The sequence below is a fragment of the Alternaria conjuncta genome (genome assembly GCF_024043145.1).
Source record: "Alternaria conjuncta strain BMP 0040 chromosome Unknown scaffold_11, whole genome shotgun sequence".
In the NCBI taxonomy this organism is placed as follows: Eukaryota; Fungi; Ascomycota; class Dothideomycetes; order Pleosporales; family Pleosporaceae; genus Alternaria; species Alternaria conjuncta.
In genome coordinates, this window is record NW_026250100.1 from 934,655 (window position 1) to 958,317 (window position 23,663).

Consider the following 23,663-nt stretch of genomic DNA (forward strand, 5'->3'; position numbering starts at 1 on the left):
CGCCCATCACACACAGCCTCAAACCGTCAGCCTGGGCCTTGGCCATGCTCGCGTGCCCCTTCACCCTTTTGCCCTCCGCTCCCGTGCCTGCCTCGTAATCTTTACACGTCCTAGTTGTTCTTTCTTCTTCTATTTGGTAGGCACCATACACGTCAACACCGACCGCAGCATACCGTATACCGTATCTTTGTAATACTGTCGCACAGCGTCACCCAGCGCTAGACTCTCGCCTTTGTCTTGGCCTGTTCTAGCCGCCTTAATGCACTTGTCCCTTTGATCTATTGTCTGGACTTGACTTGCATTCTTCTCTTCTCCGTCTGTCGTCATTAGACACCCACTCTCGCAAACATGAGGACCATCAAAGGCGTCGGCGTGCCGTCGGTTCGCCTCGTCCTCTCCTACATCTTCGACTGGATCGTCATCATCGCCATTGCAGCCATCGCCGGCGGCTGGGAATATGTCGAGCCCTTCCGACGACCCTTCTCGCCCGTCGACCTCTCGATATCGTATCCGTACCAGACCAGCGAAATGATACCGACATGGCTCCTCGTGGTAGTCTCACTCATTGCGCCCGCCGCCATCGTCATGATCGTGTGTCTCGTCTGGGTCCCTGGACCAACCGCCGAACGCGGCACACCCAAGTCGCTCATTTGGAGGAGGAAGCTTTGGGAGTGGAATACCGGTTGGATGGGTCTTGCGCTCTCGCTCGCGACGGCATTCCTCATCACACAGGGCATGAAGAATCTCTTCGGAAAGCCGCGACCTGATCTTCTGTCAAGATGTCAGCCAGACCTCGAAAACATTCAGGATTATGTTGTCAACACCGTTGGAGAGATTTTCAATCCGGCCTGGGTACTCGTCAGCGCAGACATCTGCAAGAATCCCGACAAAGACCTTCTCAAAGACGGCTTCAAGTCCTTCCCCAGCGGTCACTCCAGCTGTAGGCACACCCTCCAATCCCTACAAGCAACCCGCTAACCCAGTTCTTTTAGTCTCCTGGGCCGGCCTCCTCTACCTAACCCTCTTCCTCGCCTCCAAATTCTCCGTCGCAATCCCCTTCCTCCCCCACCGCCCCTTCTCCACAAACCCCGCCCACACCTCCGCCATCTCCCCCTCCAACCTCAAGAAACAAGCCACCCTCCCCATCCACAAACAGGACTCGTCGCTCTCGTCCCCAACCTCCTACAACGACGACGCCGTAGTCCCTATCCGCTACCAAAACGCCGCTCCACCCGTTTACACCCTCGTCCTCATCTTGGTCCCCATCTGCGCCGCCATCTACATAACAAGTACCCGCTTTACCGATTTCCGCCATTTCGGGTTCGATATGTTGTTTGGTACGCTGATTGGTGTGACGTGTGCTTGGTTTTCGTTCCGCTGGTATCATCTGCCCATTACACGGGGTGCGGGATGGGCCTGGGGACCTAGAAGCTACGATCGTGCATGGGGCATTGGTGTCGGTAGGGGTAGCTATGTTGGTACAGAGGGCTGGAGCAGGAATGGAGGCAGTGAGACTGCGCTCAGGAGACGCGCGGATGCCCAGGGCACTGCGAATGGGCATAGTGTGGATGAAAGTGAGTTGGGTGTGCTGAATCGTAATGGCGCGCCGCATGCTGGGAACCCGCCGAGTTCTATGCACTCGAGGGTTGGTACTGCGCAGGAGGTTTGATATTTCTTTCTTTTAATACCACGTAATGGATTGGGAAGCATGGCGTTTGGTGGATTGCGTGTCTTGCACAGACAGGGAAAGAGGTGGTTATCAGAGGTGTTGTATACCAGGTTGGCTACTTTGCACATATTAGAGTGCACACTCAAAGAATTGAGAAATTTAATTCATTGCTCTAGAGATTGTTCTAGTGATGAACTGGCTGTTGACTATGTGGTTTATTACCCGAACTGCAAGGGAGAGCCGTGCCGCCAGGTGCTTGAGGCGACAGCCTGTGTGGATCGAATTGCAAATGCAATGGAATCGAATGAATAGACAACCAATTAGACCGGAAATAAGAATCAAGACGCGAGCTGATTGCACGAGATACTGTACCTACCAGTAGGAGATGAAAGTAAAGGTCGCTTGGGGTTTTGTCGCTTTGGGCTATCATGTCATGTCAAATCAACTGTACTTTTGTATGCTGCTACGTATACCTCTCCACCCATTGGCAGTTGAATACCCTCTGCTCCACTGTCTTGTTGAAAAGACGAGCTGCCTCACCTTCTTCTCCTCTGCTATCCACGCGTGTACGGATGGAGACAGAATGCGCTTCCATGTGCTTCGGCGAGGCCATGCTGAGAACACACTCCTCGCACCCCATCCTGTTGTATCGGGTCGGCCACTGTAGAACCTCATCATCTACAAGCCCTTCTTTCCCTTGGCCCGCTCTTCCTCGCGCTTCTGGTAGATCATACCCGTGAATGGGTCCTCCCACCTGCACGCAATCGAGTATGCAGTGTGGACGATTGCGGTAAGGAAGATACCGGCTGGCTTTCCGTACCAGATAGCTGTGGCCAAGAAGGACATGGCCGAGCCGTGGTACATGGGAGAGCTGGAGACGTTGAAGGGGAAGGTTGTCACGGGCTCGTCCATGAGGATGCCGAAGTAGTCTCCGAGGTAGGTTCCGGTGACACCGAGGGCCCACATGGAGGTCAGGACGAGGGTGTTTCCCATGGCGAAGAGGGGGATCGCTGAGTACTTGATGGCGGGGGCTAGGAGGGTTGGGTGCGTGGGTTGGTCGGCGAGAGCTTCATTGTAACTGTGAACAAGCAGTCAGTATATCGACTCGCTCGAGTAAGGGCCCATGTCTGATAATAGTGGGAGCCTTGTACGTACAGGTAGTCTCGGAAGATACCCAGGGAGAAGATGGTTACGGCGAGCGCATAGCATCCAAGGCGAGGGTTACCACCGAAGAGCTTCGTGATGACTTTGTTGTGATATTCTGAACTGTGTTAGCCTTCTTTGTCTTCGTCTTCTGCTCTGCGACATCCAGCAGCCTCCCGAGGCTCGGCTATAGCCGTAAAAAGCAACGATGGGGTTACGTACCTTGCTGCGCGGCGATGCTGAAACTTTGTTAGTGTCTGTGGAAGATGATGATCGATTTCACGTACTTCCAGAACGTAGGGTTGAACACGATGCTCGCCGCAGACACTGCCACATGTTAGCTGTCGCATCCGCGGCTGCGGGGATCTGGATGTTGGCACTTACCCCACAAGCTGGGCTTGCTGAAGTCAATGTACGAAGTCATGGTGGTGAGAAAGTCTCGGGAAGCTGCAAAGCATCAAATTGCGACAGCAGTCAGAGTAAGAAGAGCGTAAGTTCCAACATGCGAAAGCTGTGGGGGATGCCTAGGTGTTGACAGCTTGCCCGGCAGATGAACATGTGGAGCTATGACGTCTCGCTAATCCGCATGTTCAGCACTCGCGGAAAGAGCGCCTCACGCATTCTCGGCTAACGGCAATGTGTTCGTATTCGTGTACGATTGTATTGTTTTGGTTTTTATTGATGAAACTACGCAGTTTTGACCTCTGTCACAACGCGTTCAGCTTCTGCAGCCTTTACTGCGGGGTATACCATGTCTCTTGATGATGAGAAATTCAAAGAACGCCCTAATTAACCGTGTATTTCCGACCAGGTTCAACAGGCCCAGCAAACTCGCTGTTATCCATCACAGCTACAATCCTTCTGAATCCTACGCGGTGGCGTAGTGACCAACGACCTCCAATGACCTCAACGTCTACAAGCCGTTGTCGGCACAAGTGAAAGGTCCACCAAAACCATCGGCCTTGTAGCCGTCAATGATAGACTGGACAGTCGCGTATGTGCCTGCAGTCAGGAACAACAGACCGATGAGGCAAAGTGCGACGTTGAAGAAGAACCCGGCATATCCCTTCCAACCGCGGACCTTCCAGAAGTTTGGTCCGTGAGCCTCTCTGCGAAGACGGAAGTACGCTACGCCCCAGAAGATGAATCCGAAGAACGAGTCGAACAGCGAGCTCATAAGCGAGAGCAGGTCGGAGAAGAACGGAATGACCTCGGCGATGATGAAGGCGAAAACCCAGAGCACAGCGAGGATTGCGATCCACGTGAGCCATCCGGCCATGGTGTGACCAGTCCTGTGTCGGGACTGAGAACCGTAGATGCGGAACAGGACAAAGCGAGCTGTTACGGAAGCATACAAAACACCGAGGAAGATGATTGTGGGTACCATAAAGGTAAAGGATACCTTCTTGTAGACCTCGTTGGAAATGGAACCGAAGGCCGGGGAAGTCATGTAGTTGGTACCGGTGTAACCGTACACAACACCTCCGACGAGACTGAAGACGAGAACCTCGCAGATGGTAACGGCCCAGAGCGCCTTGGGGAAGTCCTTGGGTTCCTTCATCTCGGCGATGAAACTGGGGAGGGTGATCTGGCCAATGAAGGTATAGCTAATGTTCATGAAAGCACTCATGCCCATAACGAAAGTGGTTCCAGCTGGGGGTATAGCGTAGACCTTGAGAGGATCAGCGGGGTCATAGCCTGCGGGCTTTCCGTCAACACCGGAGAATGCTGCCGCGAGGATGACGGAGATGAAAGTGAATCCTGCGGAGGCAGTCGCCAGCGTAGCGAGGGTGCTGAAAGTTCGCGGAAGCGAAGCCGCAAATGAGATAATGGCAGTGATCGCAGCGAAGGCGATAGTGCAGGTACCGTGTCCAGTGATAGTGTTCCACCATTTGGCTCCGACAAGGCAGTGCAGACCCATGATGAAAACATCTAGGGAAAAGTTAGTACTGGTTGCTGCATGTTGACAGGGATGGTCGCTTACTGTTCAGGACAAACATGACTGCTGTGGCGTAAAAGGCCCATTTCTTGTTCCAGAAGAGCATCTGACCAATGTCACACACATCGCGAATCTGGGGATGGCGCATGCAGAATTCCCTAAATCGTGTAAGTATGGCGTGTGCGGATGGGATGTTGAGTGCGCGTACCAGGTGGTCAGGGACGTGTACAGGACGAGACCGGCAATGACGAAAGTCAAGATCAGGCCAGGAACGAGACCGAGGATCGAGTAGGACCAGGGGAAAGACATGATAGCCAGGCAAATGTACTCGGAGAACAACAGAGCTGCGGTCTTTGGCCAGCTGCAAGTACGGTACTTGATGGCATTGTTGGCTTCCAGTTCGATCTGCCTGCCGATGGTAATGCTAGCGTCAGAGTCGGCGTCGGTGGATGTAGGTAGGATTCCTCCTTGGGCTTCGGCGTCGTAACCCTTCTCTTTCTCGAAGGCGACCTTTTCATTGCTACTTTGGCTGTTGTTGTCGGCGGGCGAGGCCTTGCCGCCGAAGAGAGACTTCAACGCCATTTTACGCAACGGATACACCTCTTGTAAGGAGTGTAGTAGGAAGAACGACGGTTAGCCGCTTCTGGGAGCATTAATTGCGTGTTCAAAATCCGGGCAGGGGAGTGTCGGAGTGGGTTGGATAAACGATGGAGAGGCGGCAGAAGATCGTTAAATATGCGCGGGGGCAAGGTGATAGCGGGTGCAGGGAGTTGAGCAGTGGAGGAGCGTAAGCTAGGGTGCCGGGATGGCTAGTCCAAAACTTGCGGGGGCAGAGGAGAGTTCGGTGAAGGCGAACAGGGAAGGCGCAAGAGTGGGGACTGCTTTTGCCTGGTGGCGCCTACCGAGTTTGAGCGCGCCTATGAAGACTCGAACAAACACCAGCCGTTCGCCGCGCTATGACCGCAGCACTCTCATCTTTTCCCGCCCTCACGCTATGAAATCTCAGTGAAATCCTCTGCCCTGGCGCCGCGAGTGCCGCTTCGTGTGCTTTAATCGCATTAGTCGATTAGTCCCGAGCGAGCGTGACGTCCGACGCATCGCTACCGCTTCAACGGCACAGATCTGCCATTTCACTGTCGCGCACGTGGAGAGTCTGGCCATGCACCAGGTCGTTTGTCGAAGACTCATTACGTCAATCGTCAAATCCTCGAGATAGCCAGACCGGTGGCGCTGCTGCGATGCCGCATTCCTGCGTATCTGTCACACCCTCTTCATACCGGCACACCGTTGTACTGGCTCAAAAGTCAGGTTCCCAGGCTTGACATCACTGTGGCGCCCGCTAAGCTCCATTGCTAAGCTCAATCCCACCACCGGTAAGCCTGGCTTGGCTTGCTTAGCTTACGCCATAACGCGGGCGAAATACCACCTCCAAGCCTCGCCAATGCATAGCACCCAGCATCTGATCCTTCCGATTTTGCTTATCTCGACTGGCCACACAAACGCCGTGTCGCGTGCAAAATATGGGCCTCTCTCGGAAGTTCTACCCGTCTAATAGGATTTAACTTGATTTCGCCAGGGAAACTGCAAGAACCACAGTGTCGGCCACGTTGTAGGGGGTAATTGACCTGCAGGGTACGGATCCGCTATCTAGACAGCCGTGGACGCTCCCGACTATCGTACTTCGAAACAAAGCCCTGCAGCATCGTACATTTTGACGTAGGATTTGCCTTACGACAATGTAGCGAGAGCGAAAGCGCACGCAAAATTGCGTGATCGTCTACATTATTGTCCTGGGCGCTGCATGGCTTATGCGCATTGCTGATCATTGACTTGGCAGCTGGAAAGGAAACCCTGTCTCGTACGCGTTCACAGTCACGTACAGTACGGGTATAGACCGGAAGGCTGCGCTCGGGCGAGATAAGGGAGCGACGTGATAGAGACCCCAAATTCTGTGAAGCTTTGAAAATCGATCCGTGTATCACTTCCCTAAGAGGTGCTCGAGTCCATACAGCAAACGAACATCCAATCGACAAGCCAACAACGCTCGCTCCACGGAGTGCGAGAAATCAACTCTGTCTATTCACAACACAATGCCCTCCGCAATCGCTCGTTCTTTCGGAAGCTCCCACAACGGGACACAGACCCAACGACAACCCCGAGAACGCCTGCGTCGTATCGTCCCTGGACGGAAAGATAGCTCACAGATTCTTGCAACACAACTCCTCTGCATCGTAACAACCCGTCAAAAACTAACATCTGCCCCGAAGTAACCCAAGCGCTTAATCGCAGAACCGTTGACGGCTCATTCCGTAGTACCCTATCAGCCAAGCGATGATGACGCGTGGCGCCGTTGAAACGCCACTGGCACGTGGTTCTTGAGATAGTCGTTGAAGCCGTCGAGCATAGTCGTGAGTAGGGCATGGGCTAGATACACGGAGAAAAGGGCTGTCGTGTCTAGAGTATGAGTAGCCACCACGCGGTCTCAGACTAAGAAATAGGGTGTCGCGCAAGAATGAACATGGTTTTCCGAGTGCGTCCTGTACACGGCAGTTGGAGGTGTACAGCGGCTTGATATCCGTCTGTTCAATATGTTCTAGCGAATACCTTGTATCACTTGTACCATCTCTCGCATAATCTACCACACCTCAGAAAACAGACGCCCGCTAATACGCCACAAAAGACTACTCTTTCCATTCCTACATCCACACGTAAATCTACGATCCTCTCAGATCAAGCTATCCCCTCCACTACCCCAATTCATCTGTTGCTGGTTCTGCTGCTGCTGCTGCTGCTGTTGTTGCTGTTGCTGACTCTGCGTCTGCGCCCTCAAACTCGCCATACTATTCATCCCCATGCCCATTCCACCCCCCGAACTACTTGCCGTCCGACTCCCCATCGGCGGCGGCGCAATACCAAAAGACCCCGTACCCGCTGGCTTAGCCGGCGGAGGCGCGATGCTAAACGAAGAATACGGGGATTGCGTGCGTGACTGTGCGGGCGGTGGAGCTATAGAAGGGAAACTCGATAGCGAATTTGTTGTGTTCGTGTTGTTGCCCCAAGTGCTCGAGGATGACATTGTGGTGCTGCCGCTTGCTTTGCTCCAGTCGATGCCTCCGCTCTGTGTGGGGTTTGTGTAGGAGGGTGTTGTGGTTGTGGGGGATACCATGTTGTTCATGCTCATGGCTGGTCGGATTGCCTGTTGTTGTGTGAATGATGAGCTACCGATTCCTGGGTTTGCGGCGCTAAGAGCGGGGAAAGAGGAGTTGAGCGTGTTTAGTGTGTTGTCTGGAGTGATGGCCCTGCCCTGTGGTTTCGGGGCGCCGAGATTGGTGTTTGGTGGTGGGGAGACAGGCGGCGTGGACCACGAGAAGGTCGGGGCTGGAGATGCGTTGTTGGATCTGGTTCGGTTGGTGGATGGGCGCGAGGGGAGGACGGTGGAGGATGCAGCTGATGCGGAGGCGTTCGCCCATGGGTCTCCGCCTAGCATGTCTGTGCCACCCGATGCTCCTTGCTGTCCTCCACGTACAAGCGCCTCGAAATCCGTATCTCCATTCCCGTTGCTAGTATCGAAGCCGTTGGTCGCTGATGGGCCGCCAAAGGACATGAACTCGTTGCGTGTAGTTGCTGTGGACCCGTTCGCGCCGAGCTCTTGCAGTTTGCGCGTCTGTTCGTTCTCAACACGCGCAGACGTTGTCTTGATGAGGTTCATGTACGCTTGGAATTGCTGCAGATTGAGCAGCGGTCCTAAACTGAATGACCACAAGATGGGAAGTACATCCATGGCGAGGAAGTCACTGTCGACTTGGTGGCTGATAGCCTTGAAAACGTCGAGTGCTGCCATCTGTCAACGTGTTAGCATGTTGTTTATGGCTTGTTTGTTTGTAATGACATACCATAACGGCAGGCTCCTTCGTCTTGATGGCACGTAGTAGCGGCACAATCTTCTCCTGGATAGTGTACTTGTCGAGAATCGAAACGTTGGAGCTCTTGGTCTTGGGTGCTGCTACCACTCCAGTGAGGCCATCACCTTGAAAGACGTCCTGCTGATCATTTCCTCCACCACAGAGTGTCTTGAAAGCCTCTAGCCCGCGTATCTTGATACCCATACTGCTGGTCTTTGCAAAGATGCTGGCAATCACAGGGAACAGCTCGTTCTTGACAGTTGAAAAGTCTAGTATCGGCAAAACGATAGGCAGCGTACGCAGAGCTGCATCGACTAGCGAATGAGTAGGCGATTCGAGCGCATGGTTAATAATTGGAAGAATATCGTCTTTGAACTCTTTGCCGCTCGAGTTATCAGCAGCGATCTGCATGTTCTCAAGAAGCACCATGAGGCCAGCTTCTTTCAGGCTGTCCCTCTCCTGAGCTGGGGCTTTCGGGTTCGCAGCCGGCGCACTCAAGAATGTCTCTCGCAGCTTGGGTATCACCTTCTCGGTAAATGCTCGCTTGCCAGATGGAAGCATAGTAATGATTTTGAAGACGTTTTGAAGTATCAGAGTGAGAAGCTCCCGATCCTTCATCTCTTCGAGTAGAGCAGGTAGTATCTTCTTGTCAAGTACCGACTTGGGAAACTGGTTCAGGATACGCGGCAGACCACGCATGAACTGTGACTTCTCATTGGGTGTCTTCCCAGGGAGTCCGTCAAGGAAGCGTATTGTGGATACTAGGATGTTGTCGAAGTACTGCGCTTGTTGAAACTCTCGTGCATCCATGCGCGACGCCGGCCGCCGTGTTATCAAGCGATCTAGAACGCCGTTGACGACATCTCGCGGTAACGGTTGCGAAGACATGAAGTTGTTCGTCTTACTTGGAACCGAGGAAGACGAAGAAAACGCCCGCTTGTAGGAGGAGGAACTACCATTGAAGTCCAACGGGCTCTTGTGCGGCGAGTTGTATAGTGCAATGATGAGCATGCCCAGACTGAACATGTCTGCCGCAGGGGTTATGTTGTTGTCCATGACGAAGTCGGGCGAAGAATAGTCTATGTTCAGCTGAACGTGTCGTGGCAGGCGAGCGTCGTAGTTGAGGACTTCTGAGAGCGAGATGGGCGTAACGGAGGTGGGCTTCGTCGAGTTCTCTGGAGGTGTTGAGAAACCAAGACCTGAGATTTTCCAATCAGACTGTCACGGTGATCAGCAAAGTGTTGGTAAAGATTGAGTAGCATTGTGGCTACCTACTTTAGCGTTGATGAAGATGGCGTCTGGGGTCAAATTCGCATGCACCAGTCCAGCGCTCTCGTGCAGAAACTCCAAGCCCTTTGCGATTTGTAACAGCCCTTTCTGTATCTCGAGCTCGTCGATTTCGAGCTCGCGTCTTCGCTTCTGGCCGTCGGCTTCTTCAATAACGTATCGGCTGCGGCGTCCACCAACACCGCCCGCCTTCTCCTGTTCGTCCTTTTCTTGTAACAGTCCAGCGAGCGATGCGGTGACGGGTTCTGTCGCGAACATGAGGCCACCGCCACGAGTCTCCTCGACTGGTTCAGCCAGCTCCAGTACACTTGGATGCCGTAACCGAGCTAGAGAACTGGCCTCTTTCTTGAGTCTCTCCACGACCTCCTCATGCGCGCGTTTGAGTCCCGAAGCCGCTGAGCGTCCACCGAAGCCTGCGCCAGCTGGTGGTTCCAACGACTTCTTCTCGAACACAAAGACAGATGCCGCCTTCCCCGTCGACTTCTTCTTCGCGTCGTATATCTTCCATGGGCCTGAATACGACGTGGGCTGGGGGCTGAGGGTGTAGTTGCTCGAGATGTTGGAAGTGAAGGACTTTAGGGCGTTGGAAAACATGGTGCTGGTGGTCTATTGGCGCGCGCGGCGATACTGTGGGAGTCGAGCGAGGGCGTCATGGACTGTGATGTTTGGCGTGGGCAGTGTTGGTATGCGCGTGAGATCTGAGACAGACAGCTGGAACTGCCGAGAGGATCAAGACATTCGGGGCGCTCTTTCCGCAAAATATCTTGGGAGAATCACCAAGGAGTCGCGCAATGTCTAGACTCGTCGGTACGATGACGGAGACCCAAAAGTCAATTGATAGACAAAGCCAAGTGTTAGTTCCCCCACGCGAGCTGTGGAGAAGGATCCATGGATGCCAGGGCCGCCTCTAGTCTCCCGCCTTGCATGACGTGAGCGCACGCAGCACACATGGGCAGTGTGAATGCAGCAACGGCCAAGATACCAAGCACGCGAATAACCTCAGATATCCGCGCTGACGATGATTCAGATGTCGTTCGCGCCCTACGATTGCCTGTTCGGTGGCTGGTGCAGTGCGCGATCGGAGGTGACTGTCGCGACTGTGTCGCGAGGTCCGATGTCTCCAGGCTGCGGTCAGCTTCGGTCTTGTAGCCCAAAATAATTATTACTCTGGAATCCACCACCTGCACCAACTCTCCTCCCGCCCCACCCTCTCCGCTTGCACTGCATCCCTCACAATGCTTCCGCAGCGGTCTTCACGATTGCTCTCTTGCCTGTCCCGTGGTGCCTTCCGTCCGCCTGTAGCACCGCTCAGCGCGTCGCTGCGATGTCGGACCCAGCGACCCTACAGCATTCATGCTGACAAGTCTGTTGGCGAGAAGATACAGGATATCGACCCGACCAAGCTCTCCATAACCAAGACGACGACGCCTAAAGATCTGCTGCCGCATGAAGAACTTGTCTTTGGCCGCAACTTCTCTGGTAACAGCTCCAATGGCACCAAACTTCACATCTAACACGTACTCAAGATCACATGCTGTCGCTTGAATGGACAGCAACAGAAGGATGGCTGCCAGCACGCATTACCCCCTACCAGAACCTCAGTCTCGACCCCGCGACGTGCGTCTTCCACTATGCGTTCGAGTGCTTTGAGGGCATGAAGGCCTACAAGGACAAGAACGGAAACATCAGGCTGTTCAGGCCGGACAAGAACATGGCCAGGTTGAACAAGTCATCGGCGCGAATTGCGTTGCCCACTTTCGACCCCGATGCTTTGATCGAGCTCATTGGCAAGTTTGTGAAGGAGGATGAGCGTTTCGTTCCCGAGTACGTTCAGTCTGAATCCTCTGTTGGCTACAACACACTCTGACCACACCAGTGCGCGAGGCTACTCTCTCTACCTTCGCCCAACGATGATCGGCACTCAGCGCACCCTCGGCGTCGGCCCTCCCGCGTCTGCACTACTCTACGTGATCGCTTCCCCCGTCGGCCCATACTACCCAACCGGGTTCAAGGCTATCTCGCTCGAGGCTACAGACTACGCTGTGCGCGCATGGCCTGGAGGTGTTGGAGACAAGAAGCTTGGTGCCAACTACGCACCTTGCATCGTCCCGCAGATGCAGGCTGCAAGCCGCGGATTCCACCAGAATCTGTGGCTGTTTGGCGAGGAAGAGTTCATCACCGAGGTCGGTACTATGAACCTATTTGCAGCCATCAAGAACAAGGAGACCGGAAAGCCAGAACTGCTCACTGCGCCTCTCGACGGAACCATTCTTGAGGGAGTAACGCGAGACTCAATTCTCGAGCTTGCGCGGGAACGTCTGGTGCCCAAGGGCTGGACCGTATCGGAGCGCAAGTTCACCATGAAGGAGGTGGCCGACGCTGCCAACGAGGGACGCATGATGGAGATCTTCGGTGCAGGCACTGCTGCCATTGTCGCCCCAGTACGCAAGATCAGCTGGAAGGGACAGCTTGTCGACTGCGGACTGGAAGACCACGTCGAAGCCGGCCCAATTGCACAGCAGATGAAGGACTGGATGGAAGCCATTCAGTACGGCGACGAGGACCACCCGTGGAGGTATGAGCTTCCCCGTCACTCTGCAGATGATTCGCTAACATGACAACAGTTACAAGGTGATATAAGCAAGTAGTTGATATAAATGCGATGTGTTGAGCGTGCACGTTTGCACAATAGACTGTATATACATGAGACCCGGTCATAGCTTGAGAAAAGATACGTGGCCCCTGGCGCATTGACATTGGCAACGGTGATGGCACAGTGACTTCGCGATGGTGGGGTAAAGGATGCTTCTGCAGAGCGTGCCTGACTACGCCCTCCTTAGATGACGTTCCTGCTAGTCTCTCTAGCTCCCAACCTCTCGTTACACCGCCGACGCTCCCACGCCTAAACACCCCGTCAATTGCCCGCCCAGAGCTGCGCCGCCGCTCGTCAATTCCTCCACCACGCGCCCCGACGACACGCCCAAGAATTCTCACGATGCTGGCCGGCGCACTCTGCCGCTTGGCAGCCGACGCCCCCAGGGCCTCCCCACACGACATGCCGCAGCTCGCCCGCACCCTCGGCCGCGCCCTCCTCGCCCGCAATGCCGCCCAGCACCCGCATGCGCGCGCCCTCTCACGCGCCTTCGCCTCTGCCCTCCAGGACCGCCGGTCGTATGCTACAACTACGCGCGCCACCAAGCCCACGGCGACGGTGAAGAAGGCGGTAAAGACAGCTGCCGCTAAGAAGCCTGCGCCCAAGAAGACGGCCACAACAGCAAAGAAGGCGGCTCCCAAGAAGAAGCCCGCAGCAAAAAAGGCGGCTCCCAAGAAAAAGGCAAAGAAGCCTGCCGCGAAGAAGCCCGCGCCCAAGAAGCGCGTCAAGAAGGTCTTGACGCCCGAAGAACAACAAAAGGTCAAGCTCCGAGAGCTACGCGCCAAGGCACTCAAGGAACCCGTCAGCCGCAGGTCATTGTCTGCTCTCCATGTCTTCTTAGCTGAAAAGCTGGCTGGTGTTCCGGGCCAAAAGACTGGGCAACTTCCGGCTGCTACGGCCGAGTTCCAGAAGTTGACCCCCGCTGAGCTTGAGGTAAGCCCTGTCCGCCTCACAGTGCATCACACTATACTAATTGTCTGAAGCACTACAACCACCTCGCAAGCGAGAGGACTGTCGCTAGAAGAGCCGAGTACGACGCATGGCTCAAGGCCTACACTCCCGACCAGATCCGCATCGCAAACAACGCACGTGCCCAGTTACGGAGGATCTATACGAGTGAAAAGAAGAAGGCTCCTGCTCACACTGCCAAGCTTGTCGATGAGCGTCATGTGAACAAAGTGATACCCGCCTATGCCGCCTTTGTCAAAGAAAGGTTTGCCTCCGGAGACTTCAAGAACATTTCCCCTCTCGAGGCTATGAAACTCATCTCCCAGGAGTGGAAGTCTTTGGGCGCTGCTGAGAAGAAGGTATGCATAACAAATGCGACGTTGATACAGTACAGGCTCTAACATATCTATAGAAATACACAGACGCCTACACTGCTCAGAAGAACGCTGCGGCATCCGCATAATACGTCTAGCGGCAATCGCTTGTAGCGCCTGCTTCTCCATCACCTCTCTACTTAGAGCCGCATCGATTTCCTTTGTCAGTCATGATTTGGGCCTCCATGATACCGTGTATGTTCAGTCTGGATATTGGACCTCACCTGGTGTTCTGGTTCAAGGCGGTGGGTTCAAGGTTGGAAATGGTAAGATTCCTGTAACAGAGACATGTCCATGTAGTTTCTCAGAGTACTGCAATGCTTCTTCTGCGGTTGTGGGTTATTCTAATGCAATCGCAAGTATTGAGAGTTGGTGTAGTTGCACAGGAAGTGACTTTGCGCACCAATCATCTAGCGTGCTTTCCTTATCTCTACTACCCCCAGCCAAGCCCAGCAATCATCCCATCCCACAACGTTTACCCCAGGCTTTGCGAGTAGATCTATTTCCGCGGCAGATAAGCGTGCGTTTGAGATATCCTTGTCTGCGTCATTGGACAAGCCACCTGGGAGCTTTCGATATGTACCTCAGTTGTCCGCAGCATGCTGTCTTCTATTTACTCTCGTTGATCCCTCATTCAATTCTACAGCCATGGCTTCTGACGAAGAAAACGGACACGAACGTACTCCTCTCCTCCACCAAGCCCGACTATCCCATCTTCAACACGAACAAGATGAAGAAGCTTCCTCAATCATCGCGTCCACGGTAACCAAAGAAGAACAGCAGTTGGCAGAAAGTCCAGTTGGAGAACGATTACCGTATAATGACTACACGACAATCGACTGGCTACACGATTTGGTACTAATACTTCTTGTCAACGAACCTATAAGTGGATGAGTATACTGATACGCAAACCCAGGTCAAAGACTCCTACCGCTACCGCGCTCTCCACTCCCACCCTGGTCTCCGCTACAAACTGCTCACACTCATCGATGCCAGTTCTGGTTGGCTTGCCGTCGTGGTAATCGGCGCATTAACGGCATGTATCGCCTTCCTCGTTGACATCGCCGTCGTGACTGTTTCGGACTGGAAAACCGGGTATTGCTCTGGCCATTTTTTGCGCAACAGAGAAAGTTGCTGTGTTGCTGCTGAGAAGAGTCCGTCGCTGTTTTCGATGAAAGAGAAGGGGGAAGAATGTGCAGACTGGAAAGTCTGGAGCAAAGACTACAAGAGCAGTTTTGCAATCTACGTGGGCATGGCAGTGGCATTCGGAGTTATAAGTTCAAGTTTAACCATGTTAACTCGGTCTACCCTCCCATCTACCTCATCCTCCAACCATACCACGAAGAACGCAAGCAACGGCCACACCACCACCACCTCCTCCTCCTCATCCCCTCCTTCCTCGAACCCACCCACCACACCAACCGCACAAGGCAAAACAATGTACCTAGCCTCCGGCTCCGGCATCCCCGAAATAAAAACCATCCTCTCCGGCTTCTCAATCCCCTCCTTCCTCTCCCTCCCCGTGCTCATCGTAAAATCCCTCGGCGCAATCTTCGCCGTATCATCCTCCCTCTGTCTGGGAAAAGAAGGTCCCTTTGTCCACATCTCCACCTGCATCGGCCACCTAACCGGGCGCTTGATACCAAAATACGCGTCCAATGGCCGCAAGATGCGGGAGCTGCTCAGCGCGGCATGCTCAGCGGGACTGTCAGTAGCATTCGGCGCGCCGATCGGAGGCGTGCTGTTTAGTTATGAGGAGATTAGTACGTATTTCCCGCGGAAAGTGCTGTGGAGGGCTTTTCTGTGTAGTCTTACTGCGGCGATGGTGTTGAAGGAACTCAATCCAACCGGCACGGGCAAATTAGTGCTTTTTGAATCGCGGTTTGGGGATGAATACAACGCTATTCACTACTTCGTTTTCGTCCTCTTGGGCGTAGCGGGCGGTATCTTCGGAGGCCTGTTTTGCAAGTTCAATTTCCTGTGGTCGAAGTGGTTTAGGGCTTTTGGCGTTATTAGGAGGAACCCAGTGTTGGAGGTTGCGTTGGTGGTGCTGGCTACGGCGTTGGTTCAGTATCCTAATCCGTTGACAAGGGAGCCGGGGGATGTTATTATTAAGAATTTGTTGGTGGATTGTGGGGAGGATAAGTCGAGCGTGTCTTGGGTTTGTCGGAATGAGAGGGCTGCTAGGGAGAGAGGGACGACGAATTGGGAGTATGTGGGTTGGTTGACGTATGGGACGTTGGCTAAACTCGTTCTTACTACTATTACGTTTGGGATCAAGGTTCCGTCTGGCGTTATCATTCCAGCGCTGGATGCCGGTGCTTTCTTTGGGAGACTAGTTGGCCAGGCTATCGGTTCGATCAGTCCGGGTATCTTCGCTATGGTGGGTGCTGCTGCGTTTCTGGCGGGTGTGTCTCGGATGACTATCTCGCTTGCTGTTATTGTAAGTCCTTTTCCTTCTCTTTCTCTGGTGTGAATACCTCTAATTAACGCTCTGTATAGATGTTCGAACTCACAGGCCAGCTCTCCTACACCGTCCCTTCTATGCTCGCCATCCTAACCGCAAAATGGGTCGCCGACGCAATCTCCTCAGAAGGCGTCTACGATCTCGCTCAATCCCTACTCTCTCACCCTTTTCTGGACCCAGATACCGCTCTCTCCATCGTCCGCCGCCACAAAGCCTGCGTCGAGGTCCTCATTCCCCCTCAGCGCACCATGGATGACATTACCGTTCACGTACCTACAAGCAATAAAGTAGCTTTGACTCTGCTGAAAGAGAAGCTTAATGCGTTGAGAGAACGAGGTCTCATGGACGCGGGTCTTGTACTCGTGCAGAAGAATCATGGTGGGGTTGAAGTGCTGCAGGGCTATATATCGCAGTCGGAGCTTGAATTTGGGCTGACGAAACTCGTTCCTGGTGTGCTTGTGTCGACGCAGGAAGAGGATGTCCAGGTTAGGTTGCTAGGCCAGGAGATTGATGAGCCGACGAGTCCCATGAGCTTGGAGATGGATTTGACGCCATTTGTGGATCGGACACCATTGAGCATCTGCGCGAAAGCGCCTCTGGAATATGCTGTCGAGATGTTCTCCAAGTTGGGTCTGAGATATCTCATGGTGACCAAAGAGGGCACAGGACAACTGGTGGGTGTGATAATCAAGAAACGGCTCGTAGGCTACCTTGAACACCTAAGAGAACATGGCGAAGGAGATTAGTAGGACGTAACTAGCACACACAATACACTGTTCAGTGGACAATATCTGATTATAGCATCTTTTCGCTAACAAGAAGCTGAGGCGCCTGCCATGTCTGTCTAGTCACTTTCGCAACATGTCTGATCACAGCCAGATCGCTCAAAGTACGAATCGAATTACAACGCTCGTGTCCACACGTGAAATATTCCAACAACCAAGTCCAGCGGGACGTCAGCCATGACCAGCTTACTCCTCAGCCTCGAGAGGAGCCTCCTCGTCGTACTCATCCTCACCCTCAGAGACGGAAGCCTCCTGGTATTGCTGGTACTCAGAGACCAAGTCGTTCATGTTGGACTCAGCCTCAGTGAACTCCATCTCGTCCATACCCTCACCAGTGTACCAATGCAAGAAAGCCTTGCGCCTGAACATGGCAGTGAACTGGTCACCGACACGCTTGAACAGCTCCTGGATGGAGGTCGAGTTACCGACGAAGGTGGAGGACATCTTGAGGCCGCGGGGAGGGATTGAGCAGAGGGCGGTCTGGACGTTGTTGGGGATCCACTCAACGAAGTAGGAGGAGTTCTTGTTCTGGACGTTGCGCATCTGGTCCTCGACCTCCTTCATGGAGACCTTACCACGGAAGTAGGCGGAGCAGGTCAGGTAGCGACCGTTGCGGAAGTCGGACGCAGCCATCATGTTCTTGGGGTCGAACATCTGCTGGGTGAGCTCGGGAACGGTGACGGCGCGGAAGGAGTGGGCGCCGCGGCTGGTGAGGGGAGCGAATCCGACCATGAAGAAGTGGAGACGGGGGAAGGGAACCATGTTGACGGCCAACTTCCTCAGGTCGGAGTTGAGCTGACCGGGGAAACGCAGGCAGGTGGTGACACCCGACATGACGGCGGAGACGAGGTGGTTCAGGTCGCCGTATGAGGGGTTGTTCAGCTTGAGGGTGCGCATGCAGATGTCGTAGAGAGCCTCGTTGTCAATGCAGAAGGTCTCGTCGGAGTTCTCAACCAGCTGGTGGATGGAGAGTGTGGCGTTGTAGGGCTCGACAACGGTGTCGGAGACCTTGGGGGAGGGCACGACGGAGTAGGTGGCCATCATGCGGTCGGGGAACTCCTCACGGATCTTGGAGATGAGGAGCGTACCCATACCGGCACCAGTACCACCTCCGAGGGAGTGGGTGATCTGGAAACCCTGGAGGCAGTCGCAGCCCTCGGCCTCGCGGCGCACGACGTCGAGGACCTGGTCGACGAGCTCGGCACCCTCGGTGTAGTGACCCTTTGCCCAGTTGTTACCAGCACCAGACTGGCCGAAGACGAAGTTGTCGGGGCGGAACAGCTGGCCGAAGGGGCCGGCGCGGACGGCGTCCATGGTACCGGGCTCGAGGTCAACGAGGACGGCACGGGGCACGAACTTGTTGTTGGACGCCTGCTGTGGATCAGTATTGGTCTTTTATCTGCCAAAAGCGTAATCGGGGGACGCACTTCGTTGAAGTAGACGTTCATGCGCTCGAGCTGCAGGTCCGAGGTGCCGTTGTAGACACCGGAGCCGTCGAGGCCATGCTCGCCGGAGATGGTCTGCCAGAAGGCGGCACCGATTTGGTTACCCTGGGGGTGTTAGCTGTCGTCTGTACAGAGGAGCGATATGTAGACTTACGCATTGACCGGTCTGAAGGTGCACCTGTTGCAGAGAATCGTCGTTAGCTGTTGTTCTTTGTGTTGTCCCTGAGTCTCGGCGCGGGGCAGCGACGCGCCACGACTAGGCGGCAGTGCGGGCGATACGTACAATCTCACGCATGTTGGCGGTTGGGGGCGAGGAATATGGAAGTTGGAGAGGTGAAGATGCGAGGAGCTGGGTTATGGCTGGTGGCTGGTGGTGGTGCTGGTGTGGAGAGCAGGAGGAGCAGAAGCGGTGAGTGCGTTAAAGATCTCTGTGGGTCGTCTGCACGGGCCGTCGGCGCTAGAGCTATTTACTAACAACGCGCCAAAGCTGGTGCCTGCCGGCTGGAGGGGCTAGTCATGAACATGTACAGCTGCACTAGCAAGGCACAAGTCGCTGCTGTCGAATGGCTTCGTCGCTTTGCAGTATCTTGTATTACTGGCTGGTTTCATATCGTGAGAGACGTGTTACTAGAGGCGGTTGCGGATTTGTTGTTCCCGTCCCATCCCCTATCAAATTCGCCTATCCGTATCGTCGTTCGCAGCGCGGAATACCGCACAACGCTGATCTTGCAAAGCACATGCATAAATCCTCCCTGACACGCGAACCTAATTCTGCCCAAGACTCCACGTCGTCACCGCCTATAGCTCCTTCTTCGTTGAGCCGTTTGCATGGCCACCAGCCTGTCGCTTGACAACCTGCGGCATCGTCCAGAAGTTTGGCCAGTAGAGCTCATACTCGTCCTGCCTGTAGTTGAGGCAGTGTCGCAGCCATACGCCCCATACAATGTAGTAGTAAGCTCCAGTTCCCGTCATAAGATGCCTGGTATTGTGAGCTTTCGTCTTTCTAAGATAAATGCAATACTCACCACCAGCCGTGACCCTCGAGCACGAAACCCCAGGGCATACCGATCTCCCTCCGCCACTGAATCAACTGCGAGCAATGCACGTTGTCGAGGTGCCACACAGCAAAGCCTCCCAGGAAGATGCTGAGGCCGAATGCAATCATCTGCCACATCTTACTGAGAATCTCTTGGTCGCGCACGTCTTCTCTCTCTTGGACCGCCTTCACACCTCCGTGTGGCCGCGGGTTCGCTGCTTCCCTCTCCTTGGATTTGAAGCGCGGACGGATGTTCACCTCCATTACATACATGGCGCGGAACAGGACAATTGCTGTGAGAATCGCATAAGCGTTCTGATGGAAGGTGGGGTCCTGGAGGAAGTGGTAGTAGAGCGTAATGAAGGCGGCAAGAGACACAAGTCCGATTGCGAGAACCGTAGAGTACAGCCTCGACTTGCCATAAGAGAACGTCGCAAAGTTCATCAAGCAAGTCGTGTAGATCATCGAAAGCTCATCTACCAGCTGCATAGGATCTAACACGAATCAGATCTTGCGTGTGAACGATTGATTCAGCAGCGAACATACATTTCAACGTCGCGTGAAAGAGAAAGCTCCCAGTTCCAACGAGTAGATAGCCAATAAACGCCACGAGAAAGACGGTGTCATGTCCATTCTTCAAGCAATTGCGTATGCCTTTTGCAGCGAGGTACATGAACAGCAGATTCGTGAGCGTGTTGATGATCTCCGCAGAGTACTGCGTGACTACATAATTCTTCAAACGGTTAGCATGCGCATCTTCAACGCAATGACCCTCTCAACTAACCTCTTCACACCAATCGAGAGTAGAGGTGACCGGGGAGAAGAACCCATCTTGTTCAGGCGGGTACGGTATCGACGGTAGACGGGAAAAGAACGCAGCCATCTTCACTCTACAAGAATCCTGAAAAGAGAAAAAGAAAGAAGTGAGAGGTTGAGGAAAGAGAAACTGTAGGTGTTTGACTTCGCTATCGAGCTTGTATCTAGCACCGGCTTTTGCGGAAGGAAAGACTGGAGAGCGACAATCCGCGACACGAGAGGCCCATGCTCCAACGATAGGCTGCCAGACTACCACGCCACACGTGGGCAAACAGTAAGGATTACTGCGCAAAAGGAATCGCCCCCAGTACACATTCCTACCGCCGACGTATACCTCCCGCACACATCGGAAAGCTTGGCTCCCGAGCTGACGAGGTCGCAAGCTCACGGTGCAGTTTTCGGTGTGAATCCAAACAGCCAATCACATCCGCCCAGGGTCTCTCGCAACTGCCGAACCGAGAAAGCTTGAGAAGCAGCCAGCCAGACCAGCGCTCTCACGAGACCTACGAGCCAATCGTCAACTTTACCAAATCTCCGCCCACCATGTCCATGTCAAACGAGGCCTTGCAGAAGGTGCGTCAATCATTGCGATGTGATGGATAAAGAAAAGAGCGGGGATCTAACGCTGGAAACACCCAGGTCCTACAAGAAATCAGCCAAAAGAAGGCCTTCGCCGAACAACAACTCGTCATTGTCAAACAACAAAAAGCCGCCCGGACGCGAGAGGGGCGTATGCTGCAACTCACGTCCTCGGAAGTCTCGTCGCTGCCTGCAGAGACAAAGGTGTATGAGGGTGTGGGCAAGATGTAAGTTGCATGTCTCGCTATTTGCCCCTCGCGACTGCGGGGGAGGAAGTGGGATGAGATGAAATGCAGAGACTGATTGCTATGAACAGGTTCGTCTGCACGCCTATTCCAGATGTGCAAAAGAGGCTCCAGGAGGAGAGTGAGGCGTTGAACAAAGAGATGACGAATCTGGATAAGAAGGAGGATTACCTTGAGAAGACGTATACGAACAGCAAGAACAGCCTTGAGCAGGTGCTGAAGGGCGCAGCTTGAGTGTGCTGTCGGTATTCCGTCGTCGTCATGAGATCGATTCAAAAAATCGAAATGAGGGGTTAGGAAGACTAGGAAGAGTCTACCAAAATGGTTGATCTTGCTACCGAGTTCTGCAAAGGCAACGGCGAACACCAGCTTCTGCTCTACGGATGATAGCAGGAAGTTGGAAGTAACACAGCCACAAAATCAATACGATATTGATAACACACAGACCACTAGAACCGTTGACGACCAGTTACACCACGAAATGATCGACGATAGTCGTCGCGGGAGTATGAAGTAAAGTGTTTTTTTCGCTTTTTCCGTGCATCTACTTCTCACCCCTACCGCATCCTAACAAGCATCGCCTCAACACCCTCCAAGCACTTCCTCACCTCCTCTGCCGCCCTCGCTACATACGCGCCATCCACAACCCTATGATCAGCACTCCAGCTAAACACACACTCCTCCCTCTTGATCAGCTCATCGTTCTCCCCAAACGCCGGCACTAGTCTCGCCTTCCCAATGCCCAGAATACCAACTTGAGGCCCAACGATGACAGGTGCCACAGCACCGCCGCCTATGCTACCAATGTTGCTGACTGTGAAGGTTGCACCGGTGAGGTCGGCGGATGAGAGCTTGCCAGCGCGTGCTAGCGAGCTGAGGCGTTGGATTTCTTGGGCTAGCGAGGCGATGCTGTGGTTTTGGACGTTCTTGATGACAGGGACGAGGAGGCCCGCCGGCGAATCTACTGCTACGCCGATGTTGTGGCTTCCCTTTAGTATGATTTGTGGCTTGTTCGGGTTCGTGGTAGTGTCGAGATGTGAGTTGAGTAGCGGGAATTGCTGGAGCATGAGCGACACAGCTTTGATGATGATAGGTAGCGGGGTTATCCGCTCTGGCTTTTCGCGGCCTGTGTTGTAGTTTTTGCGGAGCGAAATGAGGGAGCTGAAGTCTACAGCGTCGGTGTATAGGAAGTGGGGGATGGACAAAGATTTGGTCATCTGCTTGAACATGCCAGACTGGACGGGAGTCAATTGCTTGACTTGGTCCTCCATCTGTTGTGTAATTATAGGGGCCGGAGTCGAGGTTGCTGATGGTGTTGTAATGGTTTGCTTCATCGATTCGACGTGCCGTTGTACATCGTCCTTGAGTACGCGACCCTCCCGTCCTGTGCCTTCTATATCCTCGATCTTGAGCTTGTGTTCCTTGACCATATGTCGTACAGCTGGGGTAGCGAGCGATGCATGCTTTCCTGGTTGTCTTTGTGTTGTGGATGGTTCGGATGGTAGACTCGTGCTTTGATCTGAGCCAGGCACGTCTTCAGCCGCAGCCTTTGTATCATTCCTCCCAAGCTCTATCCCCTGTTCTTGTGGCTTTGCAGAGCTTTGTGCTTTTTGTTCTTGGGTGCCGCCGCCTCCGGTGAGTAAGACCTCGTCGTCTTGTTTGCCTGATCCTCCGTTGAGCAGGGCTTCGTCGGCAGGAGAGATGTCGCTTTGAATGTCGATGTCTACTAGAGGCTTCTGGAATCAGCTCATGTTTGGTAGTACGTTCCAGATTTCAAGCTTACCTTTCCAACCTTCGCCATGTCATCCGCCTCGTAGTACAACTTCTTGATGATGCCATCGAATCGCGAGGTGATCTGCCGGAAATTAGTTCTCGCCCTGACTGTATCCTAGACGGCATGTACCTCGACAGATGCTTTATCCGACTGCACTTCGCAGATAGGGTCGAATTGCTCGACGCGCGCGCCGGGCTTCACGAACCATTGGATAACCTGGCATTCGGTAATACCTGGGCACAGCATGATTAGCCGCAGCCACCAGCATCTCTGACTCGCCTACTTACCTTCTCCAATATCCGCCAAAAGGTAAGGCTTGACGACCAATAGCCGCTTTGTCCCCCGGAATCCTCTTCTCTGCTCGTGTAGGCGGATGTTTGCATTCCTGGGTGCAGTAATTGACGCGCGGTGGGCGAGGTTTGGGCGCGAGAACACGCGGGACGCTTCTCTGCTGGCGAATGACTTCATGGTGGGCGTGATTTGTGTGCAGATTCTTTCTGTGAAAGAAACATCTTCATGTACTGCCGCCGAGGTTTGGTATTGTGAACGACCAAAGCCGACAGTTACCGCAGCCGATGACACAAGTGGAAGCTGGGGTAAG

General features: G+C 53.9%; 11 protein-coding genes across 11 annotated transcripts; 5 read left to right on the forward strand and 6 right to left on the reverse strand.

Annotated features, from left to right (window-relative positions):
• Window positions 1-348: 348 nt before the first annotated feature.
• Window positions 349-1,669, forward strand: J4E85_007848 (uncharacterized protein; the record flags this gene model as incomplete). The annotated part of the gene is made up of 2 exons (XM_051472078.1): window positions 349-940; window positions 993-1,669. 2 exons carry the CDS (start codon window positions 349-351, stop codon window positions 1,667-1,669), a joined length of 1,269 nt encoding a protein of 422 aa, XP_051324275.1.
• A 678-nt stretch (window positions 1,670-2,347) lies between these two features.
• Window positions 2,348-3,236, reverse strand: CHOL2 (Phosphatidyl-N-methylethanolamine N-methyltransferase; the record flags this gene model as incomplete). Its single annotated transcript, XM_051472079.1, has 5 exons — window positions 2,348-2,747; window positions 2,825-2,930; window positions 3,035-3,051; window positions 3,100-3,139; window positions 3,197-3,236. 5 exons carry the CDS (start codon window positions 3,234-3,236, stop codon window positions 2,348-2,350), a joined length of 603 nt encoding a protein of 200 aa, XP_051324276.1.
• A 489-nt stretch (window positions 3,237-3,725) lies between these two features.
• On the reverse strand, window positions 3,726-5,333 carry J4E85_007850 (uncharacterized protein; the record flags this gene model as incomplete). Its single annotated transcript, XM_051472080.1, has 3 exons — window positions 3,726-4,744; window positions 4,797-4,909; window positions 4,960-5,333. The coding sequence occupies 3 exons, from the start codon at window positions 5,331-5,333 to the stop codon at window positions 3,726-3,728; spliced, it is 1,506 nt and encodes a 501-aa protein (XP_051324277.1).
• Window positions 5,334-7,476: 2,143 nt separating this feature from the next.
• On the reverse strand, window positions 7,477-10,534 carry J4E85_007851 (uncharacterized protein; the record flags this gene model as incomplete). Its single annotated transcript, XM_051472081.1, has 3 exons — window positions 7,477-8,592; window positions 8,645-9,871; window positions 9,929-10,534. 3 exons carry the CDS (start codon window positions 10,532-10,534, stop codon window positions 7,477-7,479), a joined length of 2,949 nt encoding a protein of 982 aa, XP_051324278.1.
• A 641-nt stretch (window positions 10,535-11,175) lies between these two features.
• BAT2 (branched-chain-amino-acid transaminase bat2) lies at window positions 11,176-12,580 on the forward strand (the record flags this gene model as incomplete). Its single annotated transcript, XM_051472082.1, has 4 exons — window positions 11,176-11,419; window positions 11,467-11,764; window positions 11,817-12,515; window positions 12,565-12,580. 4 exons carry the CDS (start codon window positions 11,176-11,178, stop codon window positions 12,578-12,580), a joined length of 1,257 nt encoding a protein of 418 aa, XP_051324279.1.
• Window positions 12,581-12,935: 355 nt separating this feature from the next.
• On the forward strand, window positions 12,936-14,004 carry J4E85_007853 (uncharacterized protein; the record flags this gene model as incomplete). The annotated part of the gene is made up of 3 exons (XM_051472083.1): window positions 12,936-13,526; window positions 13,577-13,900; window positions 13,954-14,004. 3 exons carry the CDS (start codon window positions 12,936-12,938, stop codon window positions 14,002-14,004), a joined length of 966 nt encoding a protein of 321 aa, XP_051324280.1.
• Window positions 14,005-15,353: 1,349 nt separating this feature from the next.
• On the forward strand, window positions 15,354-17,128 carry J4E85_007854 (uncharacterized protein; the record flags this gene model as incomplete). Its single annotated transcript, XM_051472084.1, has 3 exons — window positions 15,354-15,678; window positions 16,222-16,358; window positions 16,418-17,128. The coding sequence occupies 3 exons, from the start codon at window positions 15,354-15,356 to the stop codon at window positions 17,126-17,128; spliced, it is 1,173 nt and encodes a 390-aa protein (XP_051324281.1).
• A 225-nt stretch (window positions 17,129-17,353) lies between these two features.
• Window positions 17,354-18,907, reverse strand: TUB1_1 (beta-tubulin; the record flags this gene model as incomplete). The annotated part of the gene is made up of 3 exons (XM_051472085.1): window positions 17,354-18,538; window positions 18,595-18,717; window positions 18,896-18,907. The coding sequence occupies 3 exons, from the start codon at window positions 18,905-18,907 to the stop codon at window positions 17,354-17,356; spliced, it is 1,320 nt and encodes a 439-aa protein (XP_051324282.1).
• Window positions 18,908-19,410: 503 nt separating this feature from the next.
• Window positions 19,411-20,531, reverse strand: J4E85_007856 (uncharacterized protein; the record flags this gene model as incomplete). The annotated part of the gene is made up of 4 exons (XM_051472086.1): window positions 19,411-19,591; window positions 19,638-20,142; window positions 20,195-20,381; window positions 20,433-20,531. 4 exons carry the CDS (start codon window positions 20,529-20,531, stop codon window positions 19,411-19,413), a joined length of 972 nt encoding a protein of 323 aa, XP_051324283.1.
• A 476-nt stretch (window positions 20,532-21,007) lies between these two features.
• J4E85_007857 (uncharacterized protein) lies at window positions 21,008-21,522 on the forward strand (the record flags this gene model as incomplete). Its single annotated transcript, XM_051472087.1, has 3 exons — window positions 21,008-21,037; window positions 21,104-21,270; window positions 21,360-21,522. 3 exons carry the CDS (start codon window positions 21,008-21,010, stop codon window positions 21,520-21,522), a joined length of 360 nt encoding a protein of 119 aa, XP_051324284.1.
• Window positions 21,523-21,845: 323 nt separating this feature from the next.
• Window positions 21,846-23,530, reverse strand: J4E85_007858 (uncharacterized protein; the record flags this gene model as incomplete). The annotated part of the gene is made up of 4 exons (XM_051472088.1): window positions 21,846-23,024; window positions 23,072-23,143; window positions 23,192-23,295; window positions 23,350-23,530. 4 exons carry the CDS (start codon window positions 23,528-23,530, stop codon window positions 21,846-21,848), a joined length of 1,536 nt encoding a protein of 511 aa, XP_051324285.1.
• Window positions 23,531-23,663: the final 133 nt, after the last annotated feature.